Raw genomic sequence first — 27,737 nt, forward strand, 5'->3', positions numbered from 1 at the left:
TCAGTTCCTTAGAACGGACACCTTCGCTGTGGCGTCGTTTCGGAAATCGTTAACTTTGTCATTCCCTGGCTTGACGAGTGGTGTTTCGGCCACATAGAGTCACAATCGGCCGTAGTAGAGGTGGCGAAAACTGCCCCGAGTGCGGAAGTGTAGTGTTGAATGAAAAGTTGAGAAACGGTATCGACAGGAAGTTACGACGGAAACCCCTCACCGAATCGATTGATATATTGCAACAGCACCACACGGTCCACGTTTCCGCGCAGTGAAAGTGACTGAGTGAGTTGAGGGCACAGTTCCTTTTCGGTTCCAGCCAGCAACCAGCGATCCCACGATGGTCCGAGGAATCACCGGCGGCAGGAGCCGGAATCCCGCATCCCGGATAGTTGGCGCACTGTTTGCGCTGGCGGTCTTCGGCGCGGTTGGGGCGGAAAACCATTGCAGTGAGCATCGGTACGCCCACTCGCTACACACCCACCATCTGCAGTTCACGAAGGAAGTCCCCGACCGGGAGTATGGCGTGCTGAAGCAGTTCAAAAGTTTGCACTGCTGTGGCAAAGGGTACCGCAGTATTGAATGGTAAGTAAACGCCAGACGGGCAGAAGCAATAAGATACGCCATGATGTTGCCCAAGTTGCGGTGGGTAGCTCCGAAGATCCCGCGAAAGTTAGGAACCGGGGAACCCCAAAAAAGTTAGGATTATCCTTTTCGGGCGGAACAAATGGGCGCTGTGCGTACCTTCAGGGGTCCTTTTTTGCATTTCCTTGGCCACTCTTAGAAAAGTCAAGTAAAGTTAAAGAATGAGTTCGCAGCTTCTCGGGCACGTATTAAAAGTTTTTAATGGGTTGACAAGTTTTTTGCATATTTCGTTCTGTGGGCCCCACTTTTCAAACTTTGCCGGGTGCATACATTAAAAGTTCGCGAGTCCCTTCCGGGGGTTGGTGGGGATTCTGATTTTCTAGCTTCATTGCTGGTCGCTAGAAAAGTTCTAATGACAGTCCAGTCCAATGCCACTTAAAAATAGTTTATTACCTTGCAGCACACGCGCGTCGAACCTGTGTCGAGACGAGAACCACTACGGGTAACGCAGTGGCGCCGTATATGTTGTGGGAGGGTGAACGATCATTATATGCAATTACCCGTACCCCGTTTATTTTTTTTTTTCGAATATCTCGATTTGCAGTGCCCCAAACGTTCATCTATCTACGTACCGAGGAGTTGATCACGTTCGCTGGTTGTTACGTGCACTACCACCACTACTCTAGCGACAAACCTTGAAAAAAACTGCGGAATTATTGAGTGCACCAACTGAAAATGGCCCTTCTTCGAGGGGGGGATGCACTTATTCATTACGAATGCGTTAACGGCTGCGTTCAGCGCTCTAGTCAAACATCGGGTTCGACCAAACCAATTTTTGTGGGCCTGATTTTTTACACACCTTCAGCGATTTCGCGCTGGGTGGGTTCGGTTCTGCCGAACCGATCGCGTGGCCATCAACTGGATTCGCTTTATTTGTTTATATCAATCGATCAACCCCGGCCGGCGCCCGGGTGGTCCGTTTTATGTTTTTCGCACTTTCGCCATTTTCCGAATGTTTGGTTAGCGCCGCTCGCTCGCGTTTATGTGCTCTCGCGATCATAAACGGTTGAATTATTGCACACAGGGCGAGGGGCAACACATTTGCGTGTGCTGTCTCGCGGTTCGTAGGATTTTTTTCGCCCAATCCCAGCCCACCACACCAAACAGACTTCCTCGGAAACAGTGCGGTGCTGCGGGGTTTAATTTTTCGCCTCCGCGCGGAAGTTCACGAACGTGTAACTGGGTCCTCGACCGACCGCGGTTCTGTTTACGTAATAATTATATGCCATAAACGTTGCCGCGTCCTCTGATCATATTTGCGAACCATGCTCATAACCCCCCCCAATCGTTTCGTCGGAAGCCATTCCATGAACCGACAGCATATGTTGCGCGTGTGGTGGAATTCGCATCTCTTCTTTTTCGGGGGGCATTCAACTTCTGCTCTGTTTTAAGACTCAACCTGGACAAAGCCCCTGGAATACGTGGTGATTGGAGGTCTTTTAGCAGTCGCAACCAACCTCGAATCCTGGTTTTGTTTTGCTCCAGTGGTCGGATGAGTAATACTTCTATGAGTAATGCTCTGGTGTCACATTTAAAAAAACTCAAACCCAACTCCAAGCCGAGGCTGGCAGAGGCGGATGATTCTCGCACTGAGAGTGACCGCTATCCTCGAAGTTTTGGGTCGCGTTTTCATCGCGCCGCAAGACTGTAAACAGACGCGGGTTTTCGTGGGACATTTTCTTTCGTACAACCCTTCCGAGAAAAATGGCACCACCTCCGATGATGGTGGCGATGGCTTTGGTTCGGTTCGGTCGAAGGTTTGTTGGTTTTCAATTTAACGTTTTCATTGCTCAGCAAACAGCTCATCTTCGCGAGTTCGGACCTTAAACGTGCGCGTCGTGGTCGCGACCACACGAGGAGACGATCGTGTCGCTTTCTTCGTACGCCGGTTAAACAAAAACATAAAATTGTATGGAAAGAAAAAAGAAATGGAATCGCTTCATCATGAGCAGAGCTCCTCCGTCATCTGAGGTCGCGTTTCGTGGCGAGCTTTATTGACCGACGAGGAGGTCCATGGCGAGTGCGCAGAGTCATCAGTTTCTCGTCTTAAGTCGTAAGCAGCCGAAAATCGGACTCAGTGGACGGACGGACGAGTGAATGAGTGATGGCACAAAGTTCGCCGGGGGTCATGTTGGTGGTGACTCATAAACTTACACTCTCTTTGCGCTTTGCTTTTCTTCAACAGTCACAACAGTCCAGTGTTTGACGTAAGCACACTTCTCGCGCGGGGGAACATATGTCCACACTTGGTGCTGGGAATCTCCACCCTGGGCTAGTAGGCACCCTTTGAGGACCCTTTGAGGCGGCGCTGCAGCTTTTGATGGTCTCTGCAAAGGGATGAGGGCCGACGATGGGGTTTGCTTTGGGATGCGCACCGCAACCGGAGATGACTTCCCTTGGTGTACACTAGGCTAATCAACAGAGCCGCACCCGACGAGCACCTTGTTCTGTCGGAAGGGCGCCGGAATCGTTTGTGTGCAACTCTGTGTTTTTTACTGCACCTTTAACCAACCAACCATTAGCAGCTCAACTACTGGCTAAAAATCCTCTTGAAAACGCTTGTCGACCCATAATTTTCCATCTCGTCATCAGCGCGCTCTCCGCTTCTTGGCTTGTATTTGGCTGAATTCAGCATCAAGACAGCGGAGACCAAATTCGTGGCGCACACAACCGACGGGCGCCAGTTATCCTTGGAACCGACGAATCAGGCTTTTCCCGGTAAACCAGGGAGCACCGAAACTCCGAAACTCCGAAACTCTGGCTCCGAGAATGGAACAAAATTGTGCCAGCCAGATGAAATCCTAGCTCCTCTCTCTAGCTCTACTGTCTAGGCTGGCCCTTGCCGTTGCTGGTTTTATTCTTGTATCGCGCCGCGCATTGCACTGCACAGCATCATCAGCAAAGCCCTTTTTCTGGAAGTTGGGGTCTTCGTAGAAGCAACGCGGCGAAAAATGGGCCTCAGCGCAGGGTTCGGGCGAAAAACGACAATTCGTTCCGATTTCGAGAAAACTAGAAATAATGCGCGCTACCTGGAAGTGGGCAATTTTGATAGCGAGAGATAGTGGTTTTAGTCCGACCTCCTAGCCTAGCCACGTGCCTCGATCGATCGATCGATGCCTGGATGTATTTTTACAAATTACCGGTGGCTCCCTGCTGCAGTGTGTTGTTCTGGAGGGGTTTAGATATCACCCCCGTTCCTGATTTTTCCGGTTCGTTACGCCGAGTGCGCTTTGGAGCGTGAAGCCGGTAGAAATAAATCTGTGAGCTGTGCTGTGAGTCAGTTGGTTTTTTGGTTGGTCGTTCGATTAAAATTTCACCGGCAATCGTGTCGGTCGGTGGGTGTTGCTCTCGTGTGCCGCGTTTGATCCCTTCGCGGAACTGGTTCTGCACAACGAACGACACGCATGCGCACGGACCTGTTTCGGGAAACACTTCTACCAACCTGTGGCGGAGGAAGCTCAACGAAGCTCAACCTGAACTTATCGTGTCTGCATGGGCGAGGAAACACCACTCAAACAGGCTGGGCCACGTGTCTAAGGTCTGCAGTCCGTTTGCAAGCAACTTGTGCCACGAGCACGAGAGATGGCCATGGGCTTCTGGTAAAGGTCCCTGGTTTTCCCTGAGCTACCTAAAAAAAAGAAGAGGGCTTTCCAGTAACCAGACGACGTCAATCTCGCCCGATGGAACGTCCAGTCGTTGCGAATCAGATCTCATTATTACGTACGAGCGAATCGATGCTTCCACGAACTGTGGATCGATAAAAATTTAGCTCGGGACGAAGCTACACGCACTTAGCACGGCATTGCGTACGTAGCAGTCTCCCTCGGTGCCATAACGTACCCTGCGGGCAAACTGAGGATGCGGGATTCCTGGAATTCTTCCCTTTTGACTACATCAGGGACTCTCTCTCTCTCTGTCTGTCTCTCGGAAGTGCAACTATCTGATGGTGGGAATACGCGTTGAGATCCTGGTGCTTTGGCTCTCGATTGCCCTACGCTATCCGGAAGTCAGATGGCGAAACCTAGGAACTACAAAAACACGGCCCTGGCTCCCGCTCGTAGGAATAAAGTTCAAAATTTGATTAACGCAGAACCCGTGCCAATCGGCGGGGCGCATATGATGTTGGGGGCGCCCGCGATGCTGGGTGATGATGGCACCCGAGAATGGATCAGAATGTTTACCCCAGAAATGTCTCGGCATGTCCCGGGTTCCCGGAATTCGCTCGAAAACTCTGGCGCCCCCGTGGCCTGGGACTTCGTGGAAGGCGCGTGGTGGTCTTCTCATCCCTGGTTGAATATTTGTGCCGCAAAGGGGGGCGGCCCAACGTGTGAAGCGCCGAGGGAGAGGAGCCCTTAGAGCACTCGACCGCCGCAGCTGAGACGGCGTGGAGCGATAAAAAACACAATACTAATGCTACTCCCGGAAGTTTCCTTCCGGCGGTGTGTGTTGCGTCGGGAATGGGCAGCCTATCGGCAGATGATGAATCCAGGACACTAGTGGACGTGCATTGGGTGGGTTGTGGTTGGTGAGGACTAGCGATAACGACAGGACAGGATACTAGGACGACCGTCGGTGGAGTTTCCCGGTATTATCTTTCACGCTGCTTATTTATCACGTAGCACGGGCCGCCCGGAGCAGCTAGCCCCGGGACACAGAACCGCTGTTACTTCTTCGGCCCAGGATCCTTCGGCGAAGCAGAGTCTACGGCTCCGCTCAACCGTGACGCAGGGTTTCCGTTTTGGTTCGTCCGGCCACCGGTGCACGTCGGACACTTTGTCTTTCGGTGACCAACTTTATCGTCCCAAAAGAAGGATGATGCTCGGTTCTTCGGTTCGAGTCAAGTTAGTTCATCCACACCAGTTCAGCGTGTTGTGCCCTTTTTGTGCAACGATCAACTTTCGGAACACCTCTCGCCCCCCAAAAGAGAATTGTTTGTGTCATCGGTGGAGTCGAGATTGTACGAGAATATTGCCCAGCGAAAGGCTCTTGCCAGTCGGGCGGAAAATCGGTTTTGTTGTGTAAGAGGTTGACACAGTCAGCCACCGTGACGGCGGGCGCGCCGTAAGCAAAGCTTTTTCCCTCCAGGAAAATCTATCTCCAGCAAGCGCGCAGCTAGTGCTCGCGTCGACGGCAGCTCCTTTGCGTATGTGTGGGACGACCCGGTCGGAGCCTTTTCCAACGAAGGAGCACTTCCCAGCTACTCTAGTGGGGGCTCTAGCTAGCGGGGGCTGTCGGGGAAAAATGTTCGAGTTAAGGAAGGATTCGAACAGCAGGAAATTCTCCAGAATCGGGTTGGCGCACTGGAGCATCTTGGAGCGTGATTCTGCGTAGACGGCTGTAAACTTTCATGTCGGAATGCGTGTTGCTTTAGGGGTGCGCCAACATATTTTTTTACGCTTTTCGGATAAAACACAGACACTTTATCAGACCAGTTTGGAAAGCTACATCCAATGGACCGCCGACGTGAAGGCGCTCTTGCGGGGAACCGAACTTTCATTTGACCGAATTATTGGTGATGGAGAAGGTGATGGATGAATAAAACAGGCGGAGAATGATCGACTTTGGAGGTGCCATGTTTAAAACTTAAAACGAACGTTTGTTTCGTAATTTAAACGTAATTAATGAGAGATGATTTTATCATACTGTCATACACTTAAATTGAAGTATTGTTAATGATACCCATTGGTAAGCCAGACTACCGATTACTTGACTTTTGAAATGTCAAACTTAATTCTGGAAATTCTTAACATTTAGTAAAACTTTTGACGTTAATGAAAATGTGATGCCGAAAATTGGGGCACATTTACAACTTATTTCCAGAGTGGCGAGTCCTCAACTAAAACTGTACGAAATTGGAAAAGCTAATTTCATTTGAGTTCATTTCCACACCTCGCTGGTTATGTAAATAAGCAGCATTATCGTTATCGCTCGGAAAACACCCACCTCGTGCAAGAGAAGCCAATGTACACTCACAACGAGTGACTGTTTGGTGCGGATTTTGGTTTGGCGGCATTATCTTCTCATTTTTCTTCAAACATGAAGAAGGAGTAATAACCGCAACCGAGAAATGTTGGCTTATTGGTTCTTCGGCGAAATTCAGCCAAAAAACTTGAACGACGTTTGGTTTCAAAAGGACGACGCTACGTGTGCCATACAGCGGCAGCCACAATTGAAGTTTTGCGTCTCATCTTCGGGACACTACATGAACCACTCTATAAACAGAAAATTATAAAGGCTTTTGCAAAAACTGGCAGATGTTCATTTGTGGAAAATGGGCCACGCGACGAAGCTTACCACATCCGCACGGAAAGCAGTTGTTCAATCACAAAAACATTAGTGTTCGTTAATTTATCATTTTTTCTCCCCGTTGGGCCACTCATCCGTTACCCGATGGTAAGCAATGGCGCAACCCTGCCTGGTGCAATTTTCGTAATTTGCAATGCACCACCGAATAACCGGAGTGCAGGGTGCAGCAGCGGTGCATTTTGGAGTGACCTTTTGTGCCATGAAAAACGATGCATCGATCATATTTTACTGCACTTCTGGCCTCTGTCCGTGGTGGTCGGTACATTATCATTACACGTTGATTACTATTAGCGTGTATCTGTACTCTCTCTCTCTCTCCCTGGAAATGCATGTAATCATTGGTTGTGCTGGCTGGCTGGCTGGCTGACTGTTGGCCGTCTGGACGACGGCAAGGCCCCTATTACGTGTGTATGGGAACGGAAGAAACAACGGAAGAGTTCACATGAAAATTATCCCTTTTTCGCACTCTTTCTTTCCTGGAACAAAAATGCAAAATCGACCAGCACACAACCCCCCGAGGGGGCATAAATGTTGCGAAGTGCATAGCAGGAAGTATGGCCGCATGTTTATAAAAACCCCATCACGCGATGATGCACCCCGAAAATAAATTGGCCCCGTTCGAAGCGGGAATCTTGCCCAGCAGCGGGAGGGTTTTCCGGCTTCCTCCAGTGCGCTCTCGCTGCTTGTGATTTCATTTGTTAGCTGTTCTCCGGGACCCATATAATTGATGGCCGGCCGAGCAGAGCTCCTGCGGGCAATTTTCCGATCCATCTCGGGCGAACTCGCACGCGGTTCGCTGTGCTGTGATGGACAAGAGTAGTTTGGCTTGTTGTAAGTGGCAGGTTCCAACAGCGATTTCTCCTGGTCGCCGGGAACGCAGCGTATTTCGTGCCCAAAAAGTGTGGCCTTGGAATTGGCGTGCCTGCCATATAATTTAGCGCTGGTCAATCATCTTTCGGTCGGAAGGAAGGGTTCCCTCGAAGATTCCGGACCCTTAGTGGAGCGATCCTCAGTTACATGCTCCGTTGTGTTCCGTAAAACGCCCGCAGGCTCTGGTAGGCCCAACCAGCCAACTGGCCAGCCAGCCAGCCAACTCCAGAGTCCCGAGGCGATGGTTTCGAGAGAATTTATGTTTTTCGTGTTCTCACATCTTGTGGGCACTCGACGATACACGATACTTACATATCGGAACAAATTGCACCACTTCTTGCCTTGCGTTACCTTGGCCCCATTGCCCGCCGTTTGGTGATTGATTCCGCCCAAAGGAATGGCAAGCAGGATGCGACTCCTGGAAGTGTAAGAAGATAGCATCGCAAGAACTTACATTAAAATGCAACGTCATAAATTTGGCTTCGATGGGTGAATAATTAAAGTTAACGACTAACCCATCGCCAGCCTTAAAGTTAAACGCTTGATGCAGGTTGTTAAAAGGTACATGCCGAGCTAATTATGTTACTGGAGGACGCCTCACTCAACTGGAAACATCGTGTCCGACCCGGTCCCCAGATCCGACTATTTAGAACTTTCGTACCTAAATTGTTAAATTGTGTGAAGGGCTTTTTCCATTCCGCGGAATCGCGGAAAGTGCGCACCGCAAATTTAGATTGATGTGCTGAAATTTACCTCGTTTTTTAGGCACCAGGTGCGAATCACACCATCCTTGTTATCAGTTTAGCCGAAAGAAAACAGCAAGTTCTTTTTGTTGGCACCTTGTTGTCCACGTCTGGGAAAGAAAAAGGTATAATTCATTCGTTTTCATTGCAAACTTCACTGTAACTCTCTCACTCTGTCTCACGTCCGACGTCGCTTTTACAATGTCGGTGGTGGCCATCGTCTGGTGGTCTATTTACATTCCTGATTTCCCGGTACTACGGCGGTCCCGGGGAGAAGCTTCGGTGCGAGAGACCTGCGAACACACGACGCCGCCAACATTTTCCAGTCCAGGGCGCGCGCGAGCGAAACCTTCCGAAAATTACTTTTTCTTCTGGGAAAAAGGTGGCCCCGATCGCGTGCTATAGATGATGGTGTATCTGCGCTCTGCTGGGGAGAGGTGCCTTCTATATTCCGTTTGGGGCAAAGAAAAAGTATTCTTCGTTGACTGACGCAAGGAGTAGTGCGCATGGAGGTACGCAGCAAGGACACCAAGCCGGGGGTTTGGGAGAGAGGACTCCAATCGTTAGGTGAGGTGTTATTACGAGGTACAGAGAGGTTCTTTGAGCTACCGGAGCGAAGAAACTGTGAATTAATAATGTTCGATTTGTCAACACAAACGATTGGTCCATTGTGTCGTGTAAGTAAGTGTGCTCGAAGATATTAAACAGCTCCGCGTATAAGGTTCCCGCAAACCCGGTTCACCTAAAGTATTCATAGCGAACCAGTTTCCATTACGTCGGTCACAACGCTTTGAATATTGATTCCCTTTACAATCTTCGGTTATTGGTGTGTGGCGTGTCCTTTATCTACTACTTTGGGCCGTACACGCAAACACGCTGGAGTGTTTAGGACTTTCCTCTATTTCTCGCGTGGAAAACACACATTGTTTGCTGTTCAACCCCTTCGGTGGAAAACCTCGACTCGACAGACCCGGTCATCCGGTACCCCGTCCCAATTGCTGCGCAGGATTCAAACTTGCCAACGTCGTCATGTAAGCTAAATTTAAGGAATTCCCCGAACTCGAGAATCACCCTAATGCGCCCCGAGTGAAGTCTGGTTTGCGGTGAGCTCCGCGGAAGGGTGTGTGCGAATGTTGGGTGTTTGTTTTTTGGGGTCGTAAAAATTGCGGAACACACCGCGCATCAACTGCAACCCACCGAGGGAGGCAAGAAGCGAGAATTTGGAAACTTTTGGCTAGTTTGCGTGTGTGTGGTTCTGTCAATTTTTTACCAACGCTTTTAGGGAGCAATGTGACCATCCGTTGGGGTCCGGTGGAGAATTTTGTGAGAATTCTGGCAAAGTTTTGGTCGATGGATGTCGGAGAAGAGGAGAATGTTGGACTAGCAAAGAATTGTTGGTCATTCTTGCGGCTAGTTCTATTTTATAGCAGACTCTGGCTGGCGCAGAAAAGCGAAAACCAACATTTTTCCGATGCGATCTTACCAATTGGCCAATTTTAACCCTTTTTTCATACCCCAAAAATGATGTTTTCTAACGGAGAATCAATAGAGTAGAAGATGTTGGATTTTTCTGTTCTGAAGTCCAACCATTTTAATAAAATGCAAAGCTCTAATGCTCAAACTTGAAACAGTCGTCCAGCCAAAGGTGCTAATACTGTACATGTAGTCGGTTGTTTGGTAACAATCCATAACGCTTTGAGTAGTTGATGTCCCAAAAAGTAGTGGAAGTGGCCGTTTGTTTGCTGTCTGCTGCGCTTATGAATGTTGAAGTTCCCATGTTGTTACGGGCCCGCCTAGGCTACGTTCCGGTGCATTGTGGATGGGTTTGATGCAACAGTTAATCTGCAATCCGCTGGGCTGGGTTCTATTATAATACTCTTCAAGCCCGTGCAGCTCTTTTTTCTTCTTTTTGCGTCGCGTTCCGTGGATGAACAAACGATTGGCGGCGCGAGCGGAAGCAACAGAATCGCCGCGCTTCCTCTTCTCAACCACCACCATGTCACGCACGATGGCTGGTTTCCGGCGACTCCGGCCAGTTTGCCTGGCGGCAGCAAATGATTTCCCATGAATCGATTATCTTGCCATTTTCCCTTTTTCCCGCCATTTTTACCCACCGCCAAAGCCTGCGGGACCACGGGTTGTGCTGCTTCTCGTTGCAAAGTCGTTCGCGGCCGCGACGTCGTCGTGATTCACGGTCCGTGATTGTCTTTTCGGCGAAAAAATGTTGGATGATCAAACGCGCGCGCAGTTCTGCGGATCCTCCCTTTGGCGGCGCATTTGTGGGGAAAACAGGAGGTACAGGAGGAAGTGTTGTAGTATCCGAAACACGACAAAGAAATATTAATAAATCTGGCAATGGGCAGAGTGCCTAATAGAGATTGTCCAATAAAAATGAATGTGATGGACAGATAATGCGATCTTCATTAATCTTGTTGTGGACGTTCATTAATTTTGATGCGGTTTGAATAGAAACGGTTTCTTTATGTTGAACGCTTGATTGCTTCAACAATCATCCGATGTCAGCTGAGAAGAAATATTTTTTTAATTTTCTTTTATTTGATGGCCAATTGTGTCCGACCGTCAATCTTACCACAAATCATTCATGGATAAAATCGTGTGCATCGAACATTTAAAAAAGTTGTCAGCCGCACTATAAATTGAAATGTAGTGAACTAATTAATAGGAATTTGCTTATAACTCAAACAGTCCCTATTTATTTTAGTAAATCTATTTCATAACCTTTTTAGTAATCCCTACTCTATGAAGGGACCTCTGTCTACATTCGTTCCCATTTTCGACACACATAGGAATGTTCATTTTTTTTAATATCCTTCCACACATTCACAACATATTTACGGTGACCACAGAACGATCTCTTGAGATGAGAGGACAATCACATGGTCGGTGGTTTCGTTCCTGGCGAACTGATCACGAAAATGTGATGGTTCCTCGTGATGCAAAAACCAAGAATTGTGTCTCCACAAATTTGTTCTCATTTGGCCGGTTGAAAGGAACTCATAGTGCACCACACCGGCGGGACCATCAAAGATCCTTTTTGGATTCCTTTTTTCATCCAAAATTGTATTTCAGACAGTCGCAGTAGAGCCCCCACAAAGGGGTGGCAAACTGGGACTAAAATGATGAGCTGAAATGAGTCGTGGAAAAAATCGTATTGATACAAATTAGTACATGCATTGTGAATACCACGAACGTTCGGAATAATTTACCCATTTACTTGATTTTCCATTGAAATATTTAATAAGAGCCGCAATTTGTTGCTTTTCACTCGACCAACAATGTTCGTTTATTCGTTCGCAAGTCTTGGCCACATTATCCATAGCAAGAACGGTTCACGGTTCTATTTTTTTATTAGATTTTACCTCATGGTAAATTGTGTAACAAATTAGCATAATCCTTTAAAGGAATTTCCCAACCATCACAATTTAACAAATCTTGTCGCAATTTGGGTGAGACTTTGTTGCGGCCACTTTTAGCCACTTTTAGATTAACTTTTATCTCAATTTGGCTGCCTGGCCAGCGAAAACCATTCATTATTATATGTTACGGCAGAGCAAGAAGCGCACGCAAAAACACGTTGAATGCTAGTAGCAATGGCTGGCCAAAAATGTGCTGTCGACAGCAGCCGACAGCAAAGTCTGCAAATCTCCACAGCCCAACACTACGCCCAAACTTCATGATAGAGCAGCTCCGTCAGGTGGTTCCACGGACGGTTCCAGTTTCTGTTCCTGTCTGTTGAGAAAATTCTCACCGTGGGCGCAGTAGAATTGTGGACGAAAGAAGCTCCGAAGATCACAGCGAGAGCTGCACCGACGAGAGTGGAGGCTCTGTAAAGGTCCAGGTCCGATGCACTTATGCTGCAGTCAGCAACGCGGCCGAGGCGCGCGAGATTGCATTTTATTGCAGCCCCAACGTGGCGGCAGACCCGCGGGAGGCTCTCTCCATGCTCTCCGATGACATCCTCTCTGTCTCTCCTGTGGGCAGATTTGCGTCCGGCCGGTTTGGTATTATTGCAACATTTGCTGCTGTGCCCTTTCACTCTTTCCTTTCTATTTTCGCTTTTTCGATTGTAATTATGCTTTTGTTGCGCGGCCAGCCCCAGCATCATCCGCAAGTTCTTCTGCGCGCCAAGTTATGATTGGGTTTTGCAGTTTCCAATGTTTCCGCAGTTTTTATCGGGACGTTTGCTTTGCGGTCTGGTCGCGCACTTCTCCGGGTGTTGTGGTTTCTTTGGTCTCCGATGCGCGGAGGACCACCGGTCAATGAGACCAAGGGACCGGTGAAGGAACTGGGACGTTTATGGCGCCGACCGGGTTTTTTACGTAACGAACAAATGCTACATTATTTGCGGGCACCGGTTTTGCATTCCCGTTTCACCTATAGACTCACCGCAACTTTCGGGTTCAGTTCGAAAATGTAAGCCGTTAGCCGTAAGATAGTGTACTATAGTAACAGAATCGAAACAAGTTCTCTGTCAACGGTGCTTGTGGTAAACTATGATTATGCAGCAACCGGGGATTGAGTTTTGTTTGAAATAGTCTCCGTACCACATAAAACCACCTGCTAGCATCCTCTTATCGCCACCCAGCACACGGCTCCGGCAGATATCGCAAGACAGAAATAGAGAGACCACACTCCGGAACGTGTACGTGCGCGATGATTTTCCGGGAAATTACCGATCCACAATCAGAGACACTCGGATGGGGAAGGCGTTTTGTGCACAACTTCCAGTGGTTGGCCACCAGCAGCAGCAGCAAGGCAGCGATGTAGGTTGCCAATAATCTGTGCCACCGACAGACTGTTATGAAATGGCTGAACCTATAAATAGAGACAGAGTCGCCGATGTTAGTGAGTCCACTGCACTCGGTGGACGATGCACTTTTTGCTGCGGTACTCTATACACTGCCGTGCGTCCAGCATTGATTCCCATCGACCATGGAAGATCCGTTGTTTGAGCAAGGGTTTCGCGAAATGTGAAAGCCCCAGATCATCATCCCGCGGGGCGTGATTCATGTCCGAACGCATGACGCAATCCGGGCCTCTCCGAGTTTGGACGGACCCGACGGAATGATGTCAGACATAATGAGGCAAAACTTAGAAGCGCGCGCGCGCGCGCGCGAAGTTCAGTGATTCATGTGTGCAAAAAATCCCAGAGAATTAAGGGGCCCTCTCAGATGGTCTCACTTGCGAACCAATGAGGACCACCAGCACCTGTTCGTCGCAATTGTATGCTAATATTAGTGGTGGGTTGCGAAGGTGTCAAAATTGGGTGATGGAACCTGGAGCTGATTAAGGAGCTGTGCACTCGCCGCGGGGTCCGCATATTGATGAGGTACGTGGCGTTGGATCTCTTGGACGTGTGGACGTGTTCGTCGAATAAACATTAAAGTTCTACGATGTCTATTCTCTATTGCAATCCCTCCTTTGCTGGAAGTCCCAGAAAGGACGTCAATATGAAGACATCCCAAGAAGACGACGACAGACAGTATAGTTACATCCTTTCTGGAGCAATGAATTGTTCCAAACTTCACATGGCAATCACATTTACAGCCTCGTGTCGGAACCCGTTACAAGCTGGGCAATAAACCGAACACCCCTGACAGTAGTAGTGAATCTCACAAGGAGAAGCCTTTTGCGCGGACCCCGGAGAGGGTGAGAAAGTGCCATAATGGCGCGGAGTAAGTTCCGAAAATTCATTGAAGAAGTCCCTCCAGTGCCAATCGTCGTCCTTTTGCTTGGTGGGTAGAGAAAAGAAAAGGCACACCAAACGGGCTCCGATCGGCTTCTTCTCGGTATTTTGCACACCTCAAAATGGCCACGGCCCTTAAGGCGGTGTTGTTGGCCTTTTCCTGTGCGTCTGCTGGTCTGGTCCGCCGCTGGAATGGCTGGTTCACCACCTCGCCCTCGGTGGGCGAAATTCTACGAACCCAGCATATAGTTGCAGATGATTGAAGCCGGTAATTGTAGCCCAGGATGCGATGCTCCTGTTGTTCCCGAGGCCGCTAGTGTGTGCCTGTGTGCGCCAGACTGTCCCAGAGCAATAAGTCCCCCGATGGTGTGCTGTGTCTACCTGAGATATCGTTAGCCAGAGCTGGACACACAAAAGAGGCTGCCAGGAGAGCTTGCAGGGCAGATGATGATCCGATCGGCCGCCGGGAAGAAGACACTTCCTAGTATTATTGTCAGGGATCGCCTCCCGCGAGATGCTGGGATCTCGGATCATCACCCAAGAGAGCATGAGAAAGAGACAGAGAGAGAACAAATGATTAATTTTCGCCCGTAACCAGAGGTCTGGGACTGCTGCTGCTGCAGTCCAGGAGGGAACTTCAGAACCACAGTCTTAGGCCACCGGCATCCGAAAGTTCTTCAAGAATTCTGCTTCAATCTAGAATGTCCTTGGCCCGCTGTGTGGAGGTCTGCTCCCGGTCGCGCCCTATACTTAATAATTACTACCTCGGCCCCGCTATTGAGATGTTTTCCTTTGGCACACTCTTCCGTCTTTCGGGGACTCCGTCTCGTTCGTTTGTCGTCATTTGTTTTGCTTTTGTTTCCGTGCATGTTTGTGTGGCCATCATCGCGCGCGCGCACTTCGTTAAAAGATTATCTGCGGGTCCGCCCGACGACGGTGTTGTCTTGTGGGACACAGGTATATATGGCCAGGGTTTCGACGGTGTCTCACAAGCCCACCGTGTGGGCCTAACAACACCCCACAAGCTTGCCTTGGCGGATTCGGAACCGTTCATGAAAGAGGAATTGTGGAGGGTCGCGCACCCTGATGGACGATGAAGAATGGTCTTTTCTATGTTGAGAAAGCCTCTCGGGAACGAGACAAGATCGACCGGCAAGATTAGACGCCGTTCCGTCGGTCGAGAGCGGTTAGACAGAGAGAGAGAGAGAGATTCGTCGGAAGCGCTTCCTTAGGCTCGAGGCGAAACCCTCGAGAACCTCTCGACCGCCATCGTTCATCTCTCGATCTCCCAGCAACCGGGGAGTGTCTCGGTCTCGGCGCGTCGCGGACAATGGCGCGGTGGCCCTCTGAACCACATTTCTCGTACTTCACTTTGGGTCTCTGGATCTGTGGATGGGCAGAGAGCCGTCCCGGCCCTTGCCCGGCCGGAATTCGGCAATAATGGAAAGCGAATCCTAACGTCTCTTTTTTTTTAATTCCGCTTCTTCATTAAAAGAAACCAGAATCTCTAACCTTGGAATTTGCGTCTCGCTTTGGGTTCTCCTTAAAACAAAGGCGAACAATGCGCTTCTCTCCGTTCCGAGACATTTCCTGTCCTGTGAAGGGATTAAGCCCATTGCTTTTTCCGATTATATGACCAATGCGCGCACGTTTTTAGATTAGCACAGGAGAGACCCGTATAATCCCCCCGCCCGGTAGTAGTAATCTCGGTGCTCTGCCACCACCTGGATTTGCGCATCACGTACCCGATTCTAATATTTTGCTTTATTCTCTCCTTTTTTGACAGGTAAGGAATTAACACGTGTCTCGTACCATCGTGCCCCAAATAAGCGATCTTTCGGAACCGGAGCAAATCAACGGTATTCAGATTCAGATTCGGCGAATACTTCTGATTCCAACTGGGCAGAGGAACTACCTCGTGGTTTGACCAAACGAAAGTGACGGCCAGCTTCTTTCCAATCCACCGACCAGCAGCCCCTTCAGAGCAAGTTTCTTCATGTTCCCATCGCCAGCCGGTCCGTCAGTGTCTTCCTAAATCAAAACACCCATCGGGAGCGCCCGTGTTTGTGGCCACCAATCACACAGCCAGCCCCATCATCAGGGATCTTGTCCTAGCTCCTCTAACTATCTTAAAACAAACCTTTTTGTGGCATGCGGCGGCATCATCATCTCGACAGTAACAACGGGGTGAGAATCCCTCAAACGCCCAAAGATAAGTGGTCGGCCTTCCTGCGCCACGCGGTGTTTCTCACACTTGCCGCCGGCCGGCTCTCGGACGTGAATGGGCAAATTTCCAAGAATCTCGACTTGGTCTCTCGAGTTGGTTGTGTGCCTCGTTTTAAGATGTCAAAATCGTCGACACACGCAGCCAGAGCACCAGAACACAGGGACTAGAGGTCCCAGTCGGGGTGTGTACCCACAACCGTAATCAACTATCGTCGGCTCTCTGGGATCGACTCTGGGGTGGCGTTCCTCTTTTTTGTTTTATGCAGCTCGGGGACGGCACAGAAACGAAACATAATCCCTCAAAGTGTAGTACGCAAGGGAAACGGATTCATTCAAGGATTCTAGACGATGTCGGACGACGTGCCTCCAGCAAAAAAAAGGCCCTGGTCCGCTGACCGATCCGCGTTCCTGTTAGGGATCTTTAAAGTGGCCGTTATCTACGGGACGCGCTCGATAAGCCTTTGTAACAAACCATTGATACATCTTGTTCTCGGTTTGGTGGTAGAAACCGCCCAGAAAGCGCTTGCTCCTCGACCCCACACTCCCCGGTCACACAATTACGGAGGTCCAGTTTTGGCCAGTGTGCTTCTCAACTGTGCCTCGTGGATGCCGTAGCGTTTTAGGGACCGCGGATCCTTTTGCTGTGCCTCTGGTGATCAGAGCGCGGCCAGCCACGATCTGTGTGCGGCGGATGTAGATTGCCAAATTCGGGCGATTTCGGAGAATCGGCTGCCCATGCCAAATTGCCATAATTTGACGTTTTCGAAAGCATTTCTCGGAGCGTGTCGGCGGCCGTCATCTAATAGCGGGTTTCGGCTGGAAAAGTGCGAAGAATGGCATCATCGGCATCACGATGGAACGTTGGCGTGCTATCCTTGAAGCGCGGATCTTGCCAGCAGCGTAGCGTGTCTTGGGAGATGGCTCCCGCCAAAAAGAGGAAACGCTCGTCGTGGAACGTAATACTCCCCTGAGGGGCCCGGGCAGAGGGCAATACTTGTCAGCGCCACAGCGCGGACCCAGGACGGCAGGACCACACGGATGCGCCACAGAGTCCCCTGGGAGCGGCGGTTCCCCGAAGTGGTGGCGTCCCCGGTGAGAGCGTTTTTCGTCATATTTATGAAATTCAATCCCGAGAAACGACGCTAATGAGACGAGTCCCAATTAGGTGCTGCTGCTGCCGCCGTGCCCGGCGTGCGATGGAACGTCGCGAGTTCCAGCTCTCCAGGTTTTATAGCGGCGTCCGGATGGCGCACCGGCCTCCGTATCCCGTGACACATCCTCTGTCCGGTTTTAATGTCCACTTTGTGTCCCACAGCCCATCGTTGCATCGCGTGGTGTTTTAATTTTGATGCGATGCGACGATACCCACGACATGTACGTGTTTCGGACAATGTCGTATGTCGTAAGTTCTATTGTACGGCGGTGGCGGATGACGGATGAAGCCCCCCCGGTTCTAAGGTTCACTAAATTACGGCCAGTTTTTGCGTCTAGCTACTCGGACCAGATCTCGTTCGGAATGGTGGGTTTCTTTATGGGTTTCCAGTTCGGGGAAAGCAAGAGGACCTCCTCGCCAGCGCCAGTACTGCGCACATTGCACTTGACTCCACGATTAGATCGGTCGAGTGATGAGGTTTTTAAGGGTTTCCTCGTAAGCAAACGCGACACGCGAACATTAAAATACCAAGTACTTCCCTGGCCGATGGACGGACGTGGCTTGACCTCTCCGGCGAGCCGTCCAGTCGGTTGGATGCTCTTGCATTCGGTTGCTCTAAATTTTACGATCCACGGGCAGTAGATAGAGAGAGAGGAAGAGGTTAGTGATATAAGGTTAACCCTTTTAATTACGCAGCGCACCGAGCGACATCGGCAGCATGTGGACGTCTAGTTTCCGGGAAACGGCGGCGCCATCACCATGTCCCCGTTGCTGCTGGATCGGATCCGGGATGTGGATCATTTTGCTGTGTCCGTATCGATGTTGGTGCGGAGAGTCAGACCTATTATCAGCACTTCCCGGAACTTTGTCGACTTGGACATTCCATCAGTTAAGGCCAATGCACCAATGGGGTCCCTATCGCCTGTTGCGATAACTTAGGACACCACCCAGCACACGGATGTAGCAGAGTGAGATAGTGAAGAAGGCACCGAAAAAAAGGGTATTATTTTGCGATGCCACGCCACTGGACACCTGTCAATTTGGCTTCAAATTAAATCACCGACCGGCCAGGCCCGGCCGGTCCTAACCTTCATTAAGTCGAACTTTAATCTCATTTTCGCATTATGCAAAATTCTTGGCCAACTTTCGGTGGCACACCACACGGGGACTGTTTGGCGCAGACACCGTTCCGCAATTCTCGGAACGGGTTTTTCGCTGCCCAGATTTTGTTGTCTTTTCTTTGCTTCGCACCGTCCGCGCCGGACGTCAGCGAAAGAAGGGCTACTAGACCACTCCATCTCAACTGACTTGCAGTGAAGAAGCGCGCATGACCGGTGCCGTGCACGGGTTGCTGAGACTTTCGGGCGCTAATTTGGTACACCTCATCGACGGCTGAGTTTTTTACCAACCACACCGTGATGGCTTCCCCGTGATTTTTCGGACACGTGTTTCACATGCCAAAGCAGTTCGACTTCACGGACTTACGCCACCCGTTGGCAGCTGCAGCCTGCGATTGGTAATCGGTTCGCGTCGTCGTCATCGTCATGCGCAATTCTGCGAATTATTATCGCGCGTGCACTTCTCTGCCGCCGCTGCCGGGTCCGATCGGTACCGGATGCGATCGCGGCCCAGCAGCAGCAGCGTGTAGCACCTTCCCCCCGAGGGTGGTATGTTTTAATTTAGCTCTATCTTTGTTTCTTTTTTTACCGAGCACACAGTACAGTAGCCGTCGTGTGTTCTAGGAACTCCCGGCGCGCACCGCAAATCAGTCCGGAAGAGGTTTGTAGGTTACGGACGCCGCGGTGAGGATCCTCGTCGGCGGAGGCGCCACGGCAGCGGCGACGTCCAGCAGTAAATATAGCTCTTGTGAAGCATCCCGAGGAGGGATTCCTGGAAAATCATTATGTTCATTACGATTGGGAGATTAATTACGAAAAATATATGTACAAAACGCGCGGCGCTCCCGTTGTTGCGTTGTGGGTCTGTGAAGTGCGCAAGAGCGAATGTTGCGGAATGCGTTGTGGCGCTTCTCATTAGCCAGCCTGGTTGGCCGTTGTTTTGCAATGGAAGTCGGCAAAAACGGAGCGCCCCGTTCCGATTGTCGTCGGGCCGGCCTCTCTGGACGCACGGATGGACGGGTGGGTGTGATGCAATCGTCGATGCCAATCAGGCGCAGCACTGCTGCTAACGATTTGTATGTCGATGGCGGCCGTCCCAGTGCTGCCGCCAACCGAGATAGCGGCGGCGGCCGGTGGCGGAGGCATTCGTATTTTCCCCGCGTGACGGCACTAATTAAGTGATTATTTTTTTGTTGTTAACAAATTTATGGTTCAATTGATACCCCGACACCGGCGGGGAAGCTTTCGGAGAATTTACACGCGGATGATACACCTCTGGTGTTGGGGGGGTCCCCGTGAACCGACTGAAACACATGACCATTTTGGGTTAACGTTATTTGAACACGGAACAACTCAAACAGGATACGATGCGATAAGAGAGGGAGGGTAAGGAATTTTTCCGGACTGAATCTCTTGCCGTTTGGGTAGCTTAAGGTGCTTAAACTCTCGTTATTTTTTTATCTGGAGATCGGACAGGGGCGCGTTCAAATCGATATACTTTCAGGATTCGAACCGACGTCTTTCGCATAGGATCCGGGATCGGTTGTGGTAAGGTAGACTCAGCGCTGTATTGGTTTTAGAGGATCAATAAATTCTTTTTGTTCGGTCACAGCCGCTGAGCGGTCTTGGCGTGCAAGAGAGGCAATTTTAATCCTTGTTTCTGTTTTCTGTAACGGTGTGTTTTTACGGGCAGAGTTGTTGGTCCCGCACCAACACCGACTGCTCTATCAACGGGAGCTAATCGGGAGAACCGACTGGATTCAACGGGATGGATTGTGATTTGTGAATCTGCGATGCCAAAAAGGCTGGGCCAATGTAGTTCTAGCGCGCTCTATTGAGGACAGCTAGCCGCATTCACGTCATGTCATTGGAGCTGTTTGAAACTTTTGAAACAATACTCTTTCGCAATACGTCGCACCTGACCAATGAGTAGGCCCAAACTATAATATAATTATCGCGTCCGAATGACGATATGTTCCGGTCAACAATTTATCGGTGCGTCATATTGATCACCCCATCGATAATACCGAGATAACCCCAGTACACGGGATTGCGTGCGATAAAATGTAGGTCAAACGAAGAGGGGGGTTTAGGACGTGGCGTTCACGTCAGCAGCTCGTGATCCGGTGCGGCGTCAGTTGCATTAATTCGGGCATATGGTTGCATCAGCTTGTGAACTTGTGGGTCCTTGCGTTGTGAAGTAGCGGAACAGGGCTCCGTTTTGTGTTTTCGCGTTGAAAAATGATGTCAATCAAAACAACAAACAGTTCCGATTGCAGGAATGACGAGGTAGAAGAACCGTGGCGGACGCGCACATCAATCGAATAGCAAAAACAGTAGCCAGCCATAGTGAAGAGGCCCCCCCCCATTAGCGGATAGGGCTTTCCCAGAAAAGGGCTTCCTCCGTGGGGTGCTTTGTGTTGTGTTGGCGCTTTTGGCCGCGATCACCGTTCTCACGGTTTCGGTTCTCCGAATGGTGGCCGGCCGGGTCTTTCCGGCAATAAGGAAACGCAAGAAGCGACAGACCCGGACCGCAGATCGCAGACAGACACCCGTGTCAAGAGGGGACACTTGTGCGCACACGGTTTGCAACACAAGCCGCTTTTTGCAAGTCGCCGCCGCCGCCGCCGTCTCAGATTCTTCCGGTTCTCTCGGTGCCGCCGGGAAGTCCTTTCCGAGGGCCACAGCGGTTCCGAAACCAAACACCGCTCGATGTGGCGCGGAGCGGGGTAGGTGTCGTGGCCATTTTACGGCGGCCAGTGCCAAAGGAGTAGACCATCCCCGTGTCGTCTCGCGGCGTGGCGGGGCCCAGGGAAGGAAGCCTTACCGAGAGCACGGCAATCCTGTCCTGTGGCGCCCCCCCCCCCCCGGAGAGACTGTCGGCGCGGTGCGAGAAAAGGTTTGTCCTCCTGCGATTGAGTTGGTCCGGGAGAGAACAACCCCCGGCCCCCGGGGTATATCGACACCTCTCGCCGCCGCAGGGTCCTCTGGTCACTCTCAGGCCTGGACCGCCGCGCTACGGGGTCGGGTAGTGAGGTGCTATGTTTTCCATATTATTAAGAACACTTTAGAGACACAAAGCCACCTGCCGCCGCCGTGGGGGAACCGTGGAGGACCCGTGGAGGGTATCGGATTACCCGACCCGACAGCAGCAGCGACTCCTTAGTGCGGTTTACATCAGAAGTCAACTCCCTGTCCTCGGCTCTAGGCTCGCGCAGGTCACCACACACAGGCGGCCGACGCCGCCATCGCCGAAAACAAAAAGGATTAAGTAGTTGGCAAACGGTGTCCGGTGGTGTGCTGATGGTGACGGGGTGTAATCAGAGCTCTCTGTGGGGTGGTGCGCTGCCCAGTGCAAATGACCAGATCTCCCCCCAATCGTTGGCCGAGCCCGGAGGAGAAGGGACCCTTTCTGGATTTGTGAGCGGCACCCTGCTCACTGAGTCACTCATGCATACATTGGATCGAATTCCACAAAACGGCCTCCTCGACCGACCGAACACCAGCATCTGCGGCAGCAGCTCCACGTCCGATATCAAGTTCCATTTCTCACACTTTGGACGGAGGAAATTGGAAACAATGCCCCCGGGCCCCGGGGTTTGGGACAGTTTCTCCATCAAAAAGGGGCTGCATCGGCGTGCCCCTTCTCGGGCTCCGGAATTCGGGAAGTTGTGGGTCTCTGCACACTGCTGTGCAGCAGCAGCCTCCGAGCCAGTGAATTCTCCACTTCACTGAAGAACTGTTCTCCGCTGCTGCTCCTTCTCTGCCGATGCTAGATTTCCGAAAATCCAATCGCCAACGCCGCCTCCCCCACGACTACTGCTCTGAAGTCTTGAGAGCCGAAAACGAATGCAGAGAGAGAGGGTCCGTTATTAGATCGGGACAGGAGGGCATCATCAGCGTGAGGCCGGCTGGGACACGGCAGTATTCGGTCGGGTTTTGTGGTTAGCAAATTCAATTCCCGAGAAAAAGATGGCTGGCGTGCGATAACCACCGTAACGTCGTGGCCGACCGACCGAACCGGACGGAGAAGAAGGTTCAGGACCAGAACGCAGAACTCGGCACGGGAGGATGCAAATATGCAGGCAGCCAGCCAGCCAGCCAGTACGGACACGGCAGGGCGGCAAATCTTCAGAGCGGACGCGCCAGCTACAGCGTGGCTTGCTGCTTCACTTTCCGCTGTGTAGCCTCTAATGGCCACGCAGCTGTTGTGGCGACGGCGACGGTGGAGGCAGTGACATTGAAGACGCGCGATACCATTCCGCGAAAGCTTTTTATGCGCGACAAAACTTTGCTGAGGCGAGGAAGTTCCTCGCGGCCCGGGCTGGGCCCGGTGTCTGGTCGGACTCGGCCTCGCGGGGTCTGGTTTATGGCTCGACGAGCCGTTCGCGCCGGGTCTGCCATTTTGGTTTTTTTTATTATTATGCAAAACGATGCATACCGAGTTCCGCCGGGCCGCCGTGTGTCCGGTCCGGTGTCGTCGTCCGACGACCACACGTTGATGATGATGGCTGATGCGTGATTAAATGATGGGCACAGCCACAGACGGCAAATGACGGTTATGTGACGCGGTCTGGATGGGTTTTGTGTCATTTTTATGGCAGGTTTTCATTCTTCGTTCCGATCCCTACTCTCAGGGTTTCCGGATTTTCATCACCTTAGGCCTAGCCCCCTTTTACCGTCGTCCCAGACCCAAGAACACAGGACTAACTGATTGATGATGAACTGATGAGAGAATCGAGAAACTGGCTCCCCCAAAAAAACCTGGCTGTGCTGACCCAAAATCAGACGTCACGGCCATGGAACACTCAAACAGTGCGCACGCACTGGCGTTAGACGGAAACCTGACGCCTAGCCGGGACCTACCGGATGATGTTTTGATTAGCGCGGATGGCGAAATGTTTTACAAACAAACGGAGCCGGCAGACCGTGCCGGTGATACGGACAGACCGACCGACCGACCAGACCAGACCAGTGTGTCATTTGAAACATTCTCAAACGGGACGGGGTCGTGTATTGGGTGTTAACGCTCGAATTGGGTGGCCATCGTTTCGGTGTCGCCCCACACATTGATGCTTATTGTGCTGAATATTGTGAAAAGTGATTATTTCACTAACAACAATATCGGTTGGTCACAAGTGAATGCAAGAGAATTATAACAGCGATGGTGGTGTGCTTGCAGCTGTCCGAAGTGAAGCAATCCCGTTCGAATTATTAATTTATGTCACCCCAAATATGCTGCCCTTGTGGATTGTGGCCCATCCTGTGACGCGTCCCTATCCCTGACCAAACCCAATTTACGGCTTGGACAGATAGAGTTAACTATTTGATTTGAGAGAGATGAAGCGAATGGACCAATATTGAAATGCAATTCCGCTGCTGAACGCTGAATCGCTCATTGCGTACTGTTGGCGCGCTTCAACTGATGATTCCGGTAAACATTCCGCAATTCGCCCGATTCAACAATCCCATTTAACATCAAATAAACGAGCGTAATGTGACTCGCTTTAGCAATTTGAAAAGTAAATGTTTAAACTGAATGCTCAACAATTCACGGTTTTCTTTTCCGCGGTTGCCTTTTTTTGTTGTAGGTTCAAAAACGGTAAACCGCACCCGTGGAGCAAGGACGTGTCGTCGTTTATCGTGTACCCGGAGGCGGCCAACCAGACGATCTACAGTCCGCGCGTCGAGGAGAACGACGTCGGCAACTACACCTGCGTGCTGCGCAACGAAACGCACGCCATCCGGAACAACATCGAGCTGCGGCTGCAGGGTAAGGGTCTTACAAATCGCCCAAGAGAAACCCCACCCGTTAACCGTACCTCTCTCTCTCGCTCTCTCTCGACAGACAAACTGGACAATCCGATGCCGACGTTCAAGCCGAAAGACCTGATGGTGGGCGTTGGGGAGAGCGCCCGGTTCTATTGCGAGGCGTTCGTCGGCAACCTCTATCTGCCGGACGCAACGAACGAGATACTGTGGATGCAGATGTTTGACGACAAACCGCACCAGGTCACCGACGGGAAGCAGGAAAACGTTACACGGTATGTGCACGCGGGCACCATCGGAGCAATTGTAGAAAATGGCAAATGGAGGGCCGTCACTCGCGCTCGAAGTGCGTACGAGATAAACTTTTTGGGCAAAGTGGCCTAGTTCTTGTTCACTGGTTATCAGACACACGGTACGATGTGACGAAAGTTATCAGAAGTGAGGTTCCGTTCGGGGACCGAGCATATGATTGAGTGCCAATATTGATAACACGCGGTCTCATTATTAATGCAATGCTTCTTTGCGATTAAATCGGTTTAACTAAATTAATTAACTTTCGATTGAAGTGGAAGCGAACCGCGAACACATAATTGGGGACGAGATAATTTTTCATCCATTCGAAAAGCGCAATTTTGATACCCACTTCAACCCCAGACCCAGCATTAATCTCTGAGTACACAGTTCGAACGATTGGGCGATCGATTGTTGTTCGAGATTGGAATTCGGCGAAACTCAATGTGGCCACCGATTTCGGGGAATCTCTAATTAGGTCCAATATAAATTACGAGGAATTTTGGCGCGTTTGGCCCCACGACTAGTTTCTTTGGATGGGGTTTGTCTAACGATGGGAATCAGATCCGTTGGCCGAAATTCGGCCGATAAGAGCGAATCCTGTGCTGTGTGATTGTTGTTGCTAACGTGTATACCACTCTTTCTTTCTTTCGCAGAGAGGAAGGACAGATCATTGGGTCGTACCTGTCGATACCCAACATCCAGGCGCACCATTACGGACGCTATCGGTGCCAGATAGTGTCCGGCAATTCAGCGCAACCGCTCGAACTGAACGTCCTGCTGTCGCCGGTCGAGGTGACGTCGATCTCCGAGTCTTGCCTATCGGTACTGGTGTACGGCATGGCCGTAGGCCTGTTCGTGCTGGTCCTGGTGACCGCCTGGATCTGCCGGACCGTGCACCAGCGAACCGCGGGCAAGAAGGCCAACAATCGCTGCTCCGCCCAGTTCATCGCCAAAAATGAGCACCACGAAAGTGTGTAAGCTGGCTGGGCTAGCTGTGGCTGGACGGTGTGGACGGTGAAACCCCCGGCGGAGGTGATGAAATCCCCCAGAAGAGACTGAGTTTAATGCGCGGAGATGAGACGGCGGGGTCGACTACAATCGCGGCGCGATCGTGGAACGCCTGCGTGTTGTGCTGTATCGAGGTTGAGAGCTCCCTGGTCCGCGTGATGATGCTGTTGTGGCCAAGGACACTAACAATATATGTTGTGTGTGTTTGTGTGTGTAGATGTACACGGCACGGTCCGGCAAGTTTGTTTGCCTCGGACCTAGAACGGGGGAACCCTTTCGGAATTTAACCCCCCATCAACATCAATCCCTTGGCCAAATCCCCGAATGCCGTAGAAGCCCCCGCTCCACCCCATGCAGAGTTTGTGATCTTTCCTTACCCATCTCCTCACGTGCCGGGCGAGCTTTCCTTTCGTTCGGTGTTTAGACGGAAGATGCATGTCGGTTCCAGTGATCAAGAGTGGAGTGTGAAACGAGTTGGGCGCGCGAGAATCGCTGGAGTCGAACACGCGACGAAGCTCTGTTAGAGACATGTTTTGCTAAAAGCAATCATTAGATTTAGAAGGAATAAACAAGAGGAACAATTGACTGGTAGAAGTATTAGTAAGACGTTTTAGGCTAGCTTGGGGTGTCCAAGCTACTAAAAGGTGTAACGAAAAGAACCAATCACTCACATGTTTGTAACGTATAATCAATAACCTACATACGTACTGTACGGATTTACCGATCTCTAGTGGCTAAAGGTGGCTGCACAGAGTTGCACGCATAAAAGTACTACCGCCGAGCAAAGCATAGCAATAATCAAAATTACCATCACGACGGTGGCCACACCACACACAAAACATCCCCACAGGCTATAAATTTGCAGTGAGAAAAACTACAGCATATTATACCAGCACAACCTACTAACTGCGCGGGTACCGTGTCCAATAGAGTGTGCTGGGCATGAAGCTACTTTTGTATGTACAAAACACGAGTATGAGAACGGTGTAGAGATTAAGTTAGAGAGCGAAGTCATAATGACTCCTCATCGTGATTAGTCGTTCGTGTGTGGCGTTTAGCGACCGCGAACAGAACCGTGTGTGGTTGCTGCACGTGGCATAAGCGAAAGACGCTGATTGATATCGTATTGGTTTCGCGGCTCGCACTTTAGTAGTTTAGTTGCTTTAGCTAAGAACACTATTTATTTATGGCTTTATTCGAACGAGTATCGAACGAGAATTGTATAAAATGATTAATGATTCAGTCGAAAACAGGGCGAAGAATAATTAGCACGCACAAGCGGCACCACTTCTCGAGTCGAGGGATATTCATGCGCTTTTCTACGTCGATCCTCAACTGAGCTAGATTATGCGATTCGCTGAAAACTACCGGTATTCCCATTTGTGCAATGTCCATTCGCACAATCACACTTGCATTCCCACAATTAGTTTTGGTTTATTTATTTCGCTTCAAAGTCGCAGAGATTCGTATCTCTTTCCAGACGGTATTATCAAATGGAAAAAGGCGTACACGAAAATGTACAAAGAAAAATTGTTGGACCACAAATTCTTTGTTTCATTGTTTTCGAGCGCGCCGTCCGGAGAGGCAGAACAAGTGATAACATGTGGGACAAACCGTCGACCTTGTGTCGGGGTACAATATCGAATTTAATCGGTTAATGGCACGTGTCCTTTACACGTTGCTATGGTAACGAATGCACCACTACTGTGCGACTATATTAGCAACAGCGGTTCGGTTTGGTGCCGTGTGTTGAAAAAACAGCCGTAAATGGTGCGAATTCCCTCCGCGTTCATCGTTACAGAGTGTAGGCCCCCGCGAAACACAAAGTGAGTTAGATTTATAGACCCACGGACATATTGTACAGCAGGCGGGGCGCAGGCATCGATTGCGTAAAATAATCGCTATGA

The 27,737-nt window shown here is 50.5% G+C and overlaps 1 protein-coding gene across 1 annotated transcript; it reads left to right on the top strand.

Moving 5' to 3' along the window:
• Positions 1 to 331: 331 nt before the first annotated feature.
• LOC131207362 (fibroblast growth factor receptor 3-like) lies at positions 332 to 27,633 on the top strand. Its single transcript, XM_058199973.1, has 4 exons — positions 332 to 576; positions 24,351 to 24,532; positions 24,608 to 24,803; positions 25,476 to 27,633. Exons 1-4 carry the CDS (start codon positions 332 to 334, stop codon positions 25,798 to 25,800), a joined length of 948 nt encoding a protein of 315 aa, XP_058055956.1. The 3' UTR covers positions 25,801 to 27,633.
• Positions 27,634 to 27,737: the final 104 nt, after the last annotated feature.

This window comes from Anopheles bellator, chromosome 2 (genome assembly GCF_943735745.2).
Source record: "Anopheles bellator chromosome 2, idAnoBellAS_SP24_06.2, whole genome shotgun sequence".
NCBI lineage: Eukaryota > Metazoa > Arthropoda > Insecta > Diptera > Culicidae > Anopheles > Anopheles bellator.